General features: G+C 54.8%; 1 protein-coding gene across 2 annotated transcripts; it reads left to right on the top strand.

Moving 5' to 3' along the window:
* The first annotated feature begins 71 nt into the window (after positions 1–71).
* On the top strand, positions 72–6,996 carry ULK3 (unc-51 like kinase 3). 2 transcript variants are annotated; one of them, XM_081123687.1, is made up of 16 exons: positions 72–293; positions 937–1,077; positions 1,162–1,282; positions 1,851–1,955; positions 2,682–2,825; positions 3,029–3,111; positions 3,537–3,692; positions 3,858–3,963; positions 4,157–4,197; positions 4,426–4,528; positions 4,642–4,706; positions 4,793–4,871; positions 4,944–4,984; positions 5,373–5,420; positions 5,650–5,716; positions 5,838–6,996. In XM_081123687.1, the coding sequence occupies exons 1-16, from the start codon at positions 192–194 to the stop codon at positions 5,852–5,854; spliced, it is 1,419 nt and encodes a 472-aa protein (XP_080979813.1). In that variant the 5' UTR covers positions 72–191; the 3' UTR covers positions 5,855–6,996. The 2 variants fall into 2 exon arrangements, with proteins under 2 accessions (XP_080979813.1, XP_080979812.1); XM_081123686.1 differs by having other exon boundaries at positions 134–293; positions 4,793–4,984.
* The last annotated feature ends 4,077 nt before the right edge of the window (positions 6,997–11,073 follow it).

The raw sequence follows: 11,073 nt of genomic DNA, 5'->3' as shown, positions 1-11,073 counted from the left end.
CTAAAGCAGCAGCAGGCAGCGAGTCGCGTGGGCTGGGGAGCCTGGCCCCTCGCCCGCACTGCACTTCTGGCGGGCGGCGCTAGGGGCAGCGCAGAGTCCGGCCAGTCGTTGCTCGCGCTCCTCTCGCGGCTCCGGGCCGGAACCCGCTCCGGGAAGCAGGAAGCGCCTGCTGGCGCTGCTGGGGGCTCAGGATGGCGGGGTCCGGCTGGGGCCCCCCGCGGCTGGACGGCTTCATCCTCACCGAGCGCCTGGGCAGTGGCACGTACGCCACGGTGTACAAGGCCTACGCCAAGGTGAGGACGGGGCGGGGCCGGATTGGGGAGCGAGAACTTCTGAGGGCCTGGCCCGGGGCGGGCCAGACCGTGAGGGAGCCCGGCGGGTGCGCGGCTGAGAGGCTAGGGGAGGTTAGAGACTGCACGGGAGCATTGGGTGCCCGCGGCCTGCCACTTCCCGACCTGATTCTCGGCGGATGAGGTGGAAGCTGACTGCCTCCTTTAGGTCTTAAAAACAAACACACATAAACACACCCGTGTTCGAGACCTGGGTGGAGCCTTGTGTCAGTGCCTTAAGAATAGGCTCAAAACAGGGAGGACACCCGGTGGGCTGGGAGGAGTCTTGGACAGGATTCTGGAAGGCTGGACCCACTTGGGAAGCAAAATGGGCAGTTCTAGAACACTGAATGACTTGCCTTAGCAGGTGCACTCTAGAAGGGCTGTAGGACTTAGCAACAGAGGGTTGGAGAACAACAGGCTGGGTGGGGATTGCAGAATCAGGGGGCCTCATTGACTTGAGAAGAGGAAGCTGGGAAACCTGGATACTGGTGTGAGTGGGTAGGCCCAGAGAGGGGGAGAAGGGCAGAGGGAATCAGAGCCTTTCTGGCCAGGCATGGGCCCTGGCTCCCTCAAGACAGAGCCCTCAAATCTCCTACCCCCACAGAAGGACACTCGAGAGGTGGTAGCCATAAAGTGCGTCGCCAAGAAGAGTCTGAATAAGGCATCCGTGGAAAACCTCCTGACAGAGATTGAGATCCTCAAGGGCATTCGACACCCCCACATTGTGCTGCTGAAAGACTTCCAGGTGCGGGCCTGTGGTACATCCACCCCCAAAGGGAGCTGGAGAAGAGATATTCTCTTCAAGCTGCCTCTTTGCCTCTATCCACAGTGGGACAGTGACAACATCTACCTCATCATGGAGTTCTGTGCAGGAGGTGACCTGTCTCGCTTCATCCATACCCGCCGGATTCTGCCTGAGAAGGTGGCTCGTGTCTTCATGCAGCAGTTGGGTAAAAGCCTCTGACCCCAGACTTCCCATGATCTCATCTTCCCTCTGTACCCCTACCCAGGCTTAGAGCCCCTGCATTCTTAGCAGTTGCCTCCTTTCCCAGGTTGGATTTATGGGGCCCTGTCTTTACCATGTGCCCATCTCTAGCTTAAGGATGTTATGAGAGACACAGAGGCAGGAGCCCTAATCTGTGAGAAGTCCAGATTTTCCACATGTGGAACATAATAGAAAGACCTTGTAGGACACTCCAGGGCCCAGTGGGTAGTACCAAGTGCTTTGCCAAGAGAAAGAGCAAAAGTCTAAAGGGTTGGGGCATCCAGGGAGGCTCCTAGGAGGAGGGGAGACTTGCAAAGGGGCCCAAGGGATGAAAGAGGGTCCTGGAGGTGGAAGTGGGGGGTTCTTAGAAGTGGCAGGAACCTGGTACTTGTATGTAAAGCATTCAGGAGACCAGCCAGGCCAGAACTAGGGTCATGCAGGCTTGAAGAAGCAGATGTCAGTCAGGGAAAGCAAGAGGCAGGTGGGAGATGAGCCCCTCTGACCTGTTTCTCTGCATGTGTTCTGTTCCCCAGCTAGTGCCCTGCAGTTTTTGCATGAACGGAACATATCTCACCTGGATCTGAAGCCACAGAACATTCTGCTGAGCTCGTTGGAGAAGCCCCACCTTAAACTGGCAGGTGTGAGTCTGGAACAGCAGGGGAAGGCTGGGCCTGGGTCTACACAACAATCTATGGGCTCACCTGGGTCCTTAGAACTGAACAGAGCATCAAGGTTTGGAGGGTGGGTATGCACTCAGCAGCCCTGGTTCTGGAGCCCTCTATTGAGTTATCAAATAGGAATAGGCTGGGAGATCCAGGAATAGGCCGGGCCCCATCATCAAAAGGTAGGACCTTTCTCAGGCTACCCACACTCAACACTAGCAGTGTAATGGTTGAGAACAGGGTTAAGACTTAGTTTGTGCCAGGATTGGAGCTCAAGTTGTGACTCAACCTGTGGCATTGTTGGAGGGTGTGAGGTGGGGGAGGGGTGGTTATGGTCTCTGATAGAGTTTGGAGAAGAATTTACTTGAGGCTGGAGGTGGTATAACTTGAACTTGGTGGGACAGTGAGGGAGGATTCTAACCCCTAGTGGGCCATTATATTCATAGCTGGTATGAGCAGGATGGGCTTGCTGGAAAAAGGTGCCTGAAGGGGCTGTATAGGATGGGTAGGATTTATGCCGCCATAGAAAGATATAGGAGGGTGTTCGAGGTTAATAATGAGCAAAGACTGAGAAGTAGGATTGATCGTGGTGAGTCTGGAAAGTGGGGAGGAGTCCTGTGCTGGAGCTCAAGGTAAGCCTTCAAAGGCCAAGAGCAGAGGCAGCTGGAATTTGAGCCCTGCTGCCTGGCCTCTTGCCTGCAGACTTTGGCTTCTCACAGCACATGTCCCCGTGGGATGAGAAGCATGTGCTCCGTGGCTCTCCTCTCTACATGGCCCCTGAGATGGTGTGTCAGCGGCAGTACGACTCCCGTGTGGACCTCTGGTCCGTGGGGGTCATTCTGTATGGTGAGAGCTCTGTCCCCTGCCCCCACCCTGTGAGGCCTGTCCTCAGGCAAGCCCTCTCTGGCCACTCCTGAAGGGCTTTAATGAGAAGGCTGACTCTAATGGCCCAGGGCCCCTGCTCTAGGGGTTGTCTGGCCCTCCCAGGAGTCGGCCAGGCCAGGCTGGACCCTGTGCCCTCCCAGCTTGCCCTCTACCTCCCTCCACAGAAGCCCTCTTCGGGCAGCCCCCCTTTGCCTCCAGGTCATTCACAGAGCTGGAAGAGAAGATCCGGAGTAACCAGGTTATTGAGGTGGGTCCTGCATGGCCTCAGCAACCTGTTGTGGGGCAGTGGGATTCAGAGCCTTCAAGTTGGAGACCTCACTACTCTTGTACAGACTGGAGTGTGGACTCCAGGCTACTTTGTGGTGTTGGGCATGCTTGAAGCTCCATTCAGTTCTAGGGACCCAGATCAGACCACAGATTGTTGTATAGACCCAAGCCAGGGAGGAGAAAACCCAAATTAGGGTTCTACGACAGCTCAGGGTTCCAGGGAGGGTGTGGGCAGGAGCCTGGGCAGGAGGCTTGGCTCTCTACTGCCTTCATCACCCAAACTTATCATTGCTCCTCCTGGCTCTCAGATTCTCCACCTGTCAAACATGTACCTCTGGGACATACCAGGGCAGGGTGAGGGAGGTTCTGGAGTCCAGTGTGACCTGTCCCCTGCCCTCCCCTCAGCTCCCCCTCCGGCCCCAGCTCTCCCAAGACTGCCGGGACCTGCTGCAGCGTCTCCTAGAGCGGGACCCTAGCCATCGCATCTCCTTCCAGGACTTCTTTGCCCACCCCTGGGTGGACCTGGAGCACATGCCCAATGGGGAGAGCCTGGCACAAGCAGTGAGCAGGCCGCCAGGGATGGGCTGGGGTGAGGGCAGGTTGGGGTCATCTACACTTTTTGGTGGTGAACAGTTGGCTTGCCCCACAGGGGAATGAGGGTGGGCTCGTTCCCACATTATGGTGAGCAGAGGGGTAAGCGTGACTCCTGATCTCTCCATCCCCCAGACCACCCTGGTGGTGCAGGCTGTGAAGAAGGACCAGGAGGGGGATGCTGCAGCCGCCTTATCTCTCTACTGCAAGGCCCTGGACTTCTTCGTGCCTGCCCTGCACTGTAAGTGCGTAGGGCTCTGGGTACAGCAGGGGTGGGTCAGCCCTAGCTGCTGTGGATGGATTCCAGAAGCATCTCCCCATCCAGAATTTTATGGGAGACAAGTCAGAAGTTAAATCTGGAACTTGGTGTTTTTGAGGATTATGGAGGGTTTGGCATGGGACAGGGTCCTCATATGAACCACCACTGTTTGCAGATGAAGTGGATATACAGCGGAAGGAGGCAATTAAGGCAAAGGTGAGCGAGGGAGTCCCCTGGAGGATACAGGTGAGGGGTCCTGGGACCACCTGGAACTGGCTCTCTTAGAACTGGGACTTCCTCTCCTGAGAAGGGGTCAGGCCAACTCCTGATATTACAGCTTGGGACAGTCACTGAGGACCTAGAGGGAGAACTTGGATGTGGATGCTGGAAAAGGAGGCAGGGTGGGACATCTCCACAGCCCCTCCTCAGCCCCTTGTTCTGCAGGTGGTGCAGTATGTGTCCCGGGCTGAGGAGCTCAAGGCCATCGTGTCCTCCTCCAATCGGGCCCTGCTGAGGCAGGGGGCCTCTGCCCAAGACCTGCTCAGAGGTAGGCCCAGCTCCTGACTGACCACCAGGCCCCCAAGTAGATTGGGGTCAGCTTCCTGAGAAGAAAAAACAAGCTGCTCCCCTCACCCTGAGCCTCTTTGCCTCTCATCCCAGAGATGGCCCGGAATAAGCCACGCCTCCTGGCTGCCCTGGAAGTGGCTTCAGCTGCGGTGGCCAAGGTTTGCACCCAGTAGGAGGGGTTCAGGTGGGGCAGGGAGGAATCTAGGTCATGATCCTAAATGACCTGGTATCTCTCTGGCTGCAGGAGGAGGAAGCTGGCGGGGAGCAGGATGCCCTGGACCTGTATCAGCACAGCCTGGGGGAGCTGCTGCTGCTGCTGGCAGGTGAGACCCCCATCACCATACTCCGATTCCCCGCTGCCCTGCCCTTACCACATGCCCTTCCTCTTTTTGCAGGGGAGCCCCCAGGCCGGAGGCGGGAGCTGCTTCACACTGAGGTACCCACTGGGTTTGGGAGGGTTGGTGGGGCTTCATCTTCCCCTTTGACCCTCCTTCTATCTGGGAGGAACTCCTTGGGTTCCCTTGGGGTGTTTCAAGCCTGAGAGTCAGACATCACAAACCTAGTAAGTTGCTAGCCCCATGAGCTTCATAGGGGCTGGGAGCTCAGGTCAGGCAGTGGGACAGGCAGGATGTAGGAACCCAGCAACAGAAAGTTGGCTGGGCTGCTTCAGTTAGGAAGGCTTTCTGAAGGAGTGAGCAGTTAAAGGACTCAGAAGGCATTTGTTCTGATGGGCAGAGGGTTCTAGAGAGCAGCAGGAGCGAGGAGGTTCTTACTCTGAAGGCCCCTCCCCCACACCGATGGGCTTGTATATATTCCCTTGACAGGTTCAGAACCTATTGGCTCGAGCTGAATACCTGAAAGAGCAGGTCAAGGTGGGTACATGAGGAGCCCCACTGGGGCAAGGCTATGTGGTAGCTCCTCTCTGCTGGTAGCTGTCTGTCCCCTCTCCCCCCTGTTTGTGTCTCCCTTTCTGGGTTCCATCTGAAGGACTTTCCATTGCTGTCTCCGTCTTCCATTCCCAGTTGCTCAGCAGCTGTTGATGTGGCTCCTTTGTGTGCCCCTGGCTGCCTCTCATCCCTGTGCTGCCTTTATGTTCCACAGATGAAGGAGTCTCGCTGGGAAGCCGAGACCCTGGACAAGGACGGTCTGTCGGAGTCTGTTCGGAGTTGTGAGTCCTGCCCTGGGGTCCCACCCTCTGCCCAAGGAGGGGTGAGGGCTAAGGGCAGCCCTGGATTCTGCCTCTTTTGCCAGAGACCTGACACTGGCCCTTTCCCCTTACCCCTCCACAGCTTGCACCCTGCAGTGACCCCAAAAGGATGACTGGACAGACAGACCACAGGCCACCTGGAATCGGGGGACACACTCATCCAGGCTGATGCCGAGAATTCTGTGGCCCTCTGCAACCTGGCGGAGTAGCCTTTCTGGATGGGCAGTTCTGTGACCACTGCATCCAGGATCCCCAACACCCTTTAGAATACTTCCTACCCCACAAAGGCTCTGATGGCCCAGCCCGTGTATGTGTTGGGAGCACTGGGCCTGGCCCCAGGGGAGGGAGTGGGCCTCTGGGAGAAGAGTGTTTCATGTGACTTTGGTTAACTGGTCGCTGCTGGACCCTGAGCCTGTCAATTTGGGACATCAAGGCTCTGTTTTTGCTCTGAGAAGAGGGCAAGGGGCAGCTGTACTGTGTGCCCACCCCTGTCCTTCCTCGGAGCCCTTATTTCAACTCACCTCTATCCTTGCACTGGACCAGGGTGCTCTAAGACCCCTCAGGGACCACCCACCCCATGGTCTGCACTCCACCCCACAGAACTTATCAGTCATCTTGGAAGCTGATGCCTGCCCACCCTCTTTCACTATTTTTAAGTTAGTCCTTTGAGCCATGAAAATAAATATTTTTTAGGGTGGGGCAAATTGAAGAAACTCATGCCTTGTTCCTGCCCTGACCCAGGGATTATCAGGGGAGGGGTCCTTAATCCTCATTCCTCCATCCTCCATCCCTTTTTAGGGAATACCCCTTACTTTCTGCAGAGCTGGTCCTGGCCTGGGAGGTGGAGGTATGGGGGCTGCCTGACTCTTCAGGTTTTGGGGACTCACTAGCCCAGGAGACATTTCAGGTCCAACATGGCTGCTACCTCAGCATGTTCCCTGGACAAGCACCTTTCCCTTTCTGGATCTGGGCCTCCCCATCTCCATTGGTGTTACTATTACCTCCTTAGCTGCCCTTACCCCCATGTGGGCTTTTAGGAACACAAAGTGACTTGCATCTGGAGGAGATGTACACACCTGGAGTTATTGAGGGGTTTCTTTTTAAAACTCTGAGAGGCTGTTGGTGATTTCTAACCTTTCCACCCTTCAATGCCTCCTTTGGGCAAGAGGTATCTTTCTGCCCTGTCAGAGGTCTGTGTGAAGTGTGTCATTCATTGTTTCCCTATTAAATTATTTTCTGAACTTGTGATTCCCTTCTTGTTCTGGAAGAAGAGAAGTAGTAGGTCAAAGTGGACAGCCCCTTTCCCTACGCTAGTGCTATAGGGGCCCCAGGAAAACCTGGGTAACCTGATGGAGGGCTGAGGGAGGCCACAGGGTGGTAGGGGGAGTGAAAGCCACATCTGCCTTCTGCCCTCAGGCCCCAGGAGAGTCAGGCTGACCAATTGCCATTCCTGCCCACCACCTAAGGGAGTAGTGGGAAGGGGACAGGCACAGGCCTGAGTGCCAGGCAAGGCCCTTCCTCTCTGCACCTGGAGAAGGGTGGACTCCATGGCAGGAGTACAGACCTATAAAACCTCTGTGCTCTGCACTGCACACTTCCTTGCCCCAGACAGGATCCCTGGACTTCCACCTGTCTTTCCTTGGGCCAGTGAGTGAGCAGGGAGCTGGATTGGGGCAAAAGGCATTCTCTAGGGTATCTCATGTTCATGCTCAACCCTCCAGGACCCCCAAAAGATGGGGTCATTTCTCAAAGTTCCCCACCACCACCACCCCTGCAAGGTCTTGGTCTGAACAGTGCTTAGAAGCATCTTTGGGGACTTAAGGGATAGGAAGCCCTGCCCCCCTAGAGAAGCACCAAAGCAGCAGTTACATAAATTTATCAGATACCAACCACAAAGATAACCCAGCAAACATTAAAGGGAGGGAATTCTTTTCCCTGAAGTCCTTGGCCTGGCTGTGAGGGGACCATGTAGAGCAGTGGTCCAGAGGGCAGGAGGTGAGGCTAAAATCCTGACTCTGCCACTTGACCAAGAGACCCATTGACTGACTCAGCGATTTCCAACCTTGTTCATCTCATGGCACATAAACTAATCACTAAAATGTGGTGGCACACCAAAAATATTTTTGCTGATCTGACAAAAAAAATAGGTTAATTTTTATTCACTCACACAGGATGGCTGGCTATTGTGTTGGCTGTTGTCATTGTTTTATTTGACAATCTAAGGGGAAAGAGGTCAGTGCCACTGACTAGTCAGGTATTGCATATTTTAAAAATTCTTGCAGCACACGGTTGAAAATCACTGGACTAGCCCATTTCTCAGTAACACCGGGTTGTGGTGAAGTGCCCTGTGGAAATCTGTAAGATTGTTATGAGTTACTGTACACAAGTCTAGCACACAGAATTCAATAAAACGTTATTTTCAGATGTAGGGAGAGATGTATTTCAGATTATCTTTGGGAATGGGCTGGACAAAAAAGCCCCAGTAAGTAAAAAGGAAAAGAAGGAGGGGAATGAATGGAGTTGGTTGTGGGAGTTAATGGAGAAGATTGAATGGGAAGGAGAGACTGATTGATCAGGATGATGGGATGGAGGGGTTGGCCCACAGACCCCAATTATTTGTGGTACCTGTGTTGGCTACCTGCCAACTGGGGACTGGACAAGTGGGACCATGGGGGATTGGGCGCTCTCTGGGCAGAGTGTTTATTTTTTACTTATTTTTCAAAAATATGTTTTTATTGATTTCAGGGAGAGGGAGAGAGAGATAGAAACATCAACGATGAGAGAATCATTGATTGGCTGCCTCCTGTATGCCCCCTACTGGGGATCTATATCTGTGACCTCTTGGTTCATAGGTTGATGCTCAACCACTGAGCCATGCCAGCCAGGTTGGGCAGAGTGTTTAGGTGACCTCTAAGCTGGTCCTGTGTTTGGGCCACCTGCCAAGGAGGGAGGCAGCCCAGCCAGAGAGCTAAAATAGGGAGGAGGTGGGGTTCTCTCTCTAGGGCTCCCTTCTAATGCCAGAGACCTATGAGAAATAAACATCTGCTTTAAAAAATAAATTTTTCTTCCTAGGGTAGTAGTTGTTTCTGCCTCTCACCTTTAACACTCTGAAAGTGCCTAAAGCAGGGCAGACACCTCCCTAGAATCAGGGTGCCTCACCCTGCCCTGTCTTCCCACCTCCACTCAGTCTCCCAAGTCCAAAGCCAGTACTCGGCCAAACTGGGGGAGCACCTGGACCTGGGACCCTCTGTCTCCAAAGGGACCAGCCCTGGGGACAGCAGATGGGCCTCTGGGGCAGATTGAGAGATCCAGGTGTCCCTGGGCCCAACCTGCCCCTTCTTTGGCCAACTGGGGAGATTTTGAAGGCCACTGAAACTTGGTTCCTGCAGGTTACCTAGGAGGGCTCTTGTCCCCAGAGACCAATGAGCCTGGGCACACTTTCCCCAGAGTAACTCAGACCCATACCTAGCCACTTGAAGTCCCATATACAAACACACAGACACCAACAGGCCACAGGCCTCAGACACATACAAAATTACCAGAAGCCACATCCAAGCTCACAGACCCATGCAGATTCCACGTAGACTTCTACTCATGCTCACACACACAGGCACGGTCCCTGCTGAACAAGGCTGAGACTGCCTCAACGGGGCTGCTCTCCCCAGCCTGCCCACCCTGGCCTCTTTGCTCTCTTGGAGCCTCACATAGATTTTGAGAACAGTTGTGCCTGGCAAGTACTGAACCAGAGGCAGATAGCAGGCTTTGTGGCTTTCTTCCAGTACCCTCACATGTGGCTCCCCACCCCCAAGCAGCCTCAGGTGTTAGCTGGGTCAATAGGCACTGCCAGCAGCTTTGGCTCAGCATATATTCCCCGAGATGTTCCCAGCTCATTTGCTGGGAGCCCCCAGTGTCTGAGGAGGGACCAGCTGGCCACTGGGGGAAGTGGGGAGCCTCCCAATTCCAAACCCTGTCACCATCCTCCCCAAGTTCACCCTGGGGGCCAACTGACCTCTGGAGAGCAGCTTGAGATCTGCACACCTCTCCCTCTGGTAACTAGGCCTGAGCTGTCTGGATGGATGGAAGGAGACTTGAGCAGACCATGGACCAGGACTTGCCACCAATCTCCCTGAAATCCCCCATATCATGGGGCTAGAGAGCCTAAGGGTGGGAGTGGGGGGGAGTAGGCCGGCCATCTTTGCTATCCCTCTTTTCCTGAAAGAGTGGTCAGGGGGTTGGAGAGACTGTCTCATCACCTTGCAACATCTCCCGTATCTTCAGACTGTCTACAAGGGTGAGAAGGATGAAAGAGAGAAGAACAAGAGGGAGAGGAGGAGAGGACCTGGGGAGGTAAATGCTTTGCTCTAAACTATGGGGCCTTAATGGGATTTTAATCTCTGTAAAAAGGGAAGTTCCGGTGGCAACTGGCTTTCTTTGCTGTCATATAATAACAGGTAGGTGGACTAGTCATAGAGCAAGCGATTATCTAAATAAATGGGAGTAGAAACAGGATGTAAAGAGAGTAGTCCTCCTTAGGCCCCAAGAGCTTGGAAGTGAGGCAGGTAGCCCCCAGCTGAGGGTGCGGGTGTAGGATGGGTATGAGCCAGAAAGAGCCAGAGAGTCGGGGGACATAGATGAGAGGGGCATGGACTGACAGAGAAGCCAGAGAGCAGGGGGAGGAAAAGGAGAGGCAGAGTGAGGCCGGCAGAGCTTGGGGATCCCTCAGTCTGCTTGCGCATTTCTGCCTGAGCACTTGAGCTGGCACCTGCTACCTCAGAGCTTCCTCCCCCCAATTCCAGGACCATGTAGACAGGTCAGGGCTTCTTGTGGTTCCCAGCCTGTGAGGAGAAAATCAGTGTGGCAGCTCAGCCTCCACGCATTCCCTGACCCCAGATCCCAACCACTCTGTTTTGTGAGGGTTCAGTGAATGCTAACCCTAGCCTCCCCACGGCCCTGTCTCCCTACCTCTTTCACTCTTGGTCTTGGAAACCACTAAGGGTAAAGGAGTCTGTCCAATCCCATTAGGCAGGAAGCCCCTGGAAGGTGGGGTGCTGACATGGGCCTTGCTGCTGATGTTGTGAGGAGGCCCATACCCTCACCCCCCCACACACAGCCTGGGGCCCTGACTTGAGCCTCCTCCAGCTTCAGGAAGGTCAAGAGGGGTTTTTGTCCAGTGACAACTTGGGAACAGGTTAGCGAAAGCTCAGGAGGGACCTAGCATGACAGCTGCAGCAGCACTGCCCGATCCTGGGCCTGTGACCTCCCCTGCCCTCACCTTCCTAATTCCTCACCCTCTTCCACCTGACACTCCCCGCATCACC

Source organism: Miniopterus schreibersii (assembly GCF_964146895.1).
Source record: "Miniopterus schreibersii genome assembly, chromosome: 1".
In the NCBI taxonomy this organism is placed as follows: Eukaryota; Metazoa; Chordata; class Mammalia; order Chiroptera; family Miniopteridae; genus Miniopterus; species Miniopterus schreibersii.
Note: the sequence above shows the minus strand (reverse complement) of the source record. Positions and strands in the feature narration are given on the sequence as shown.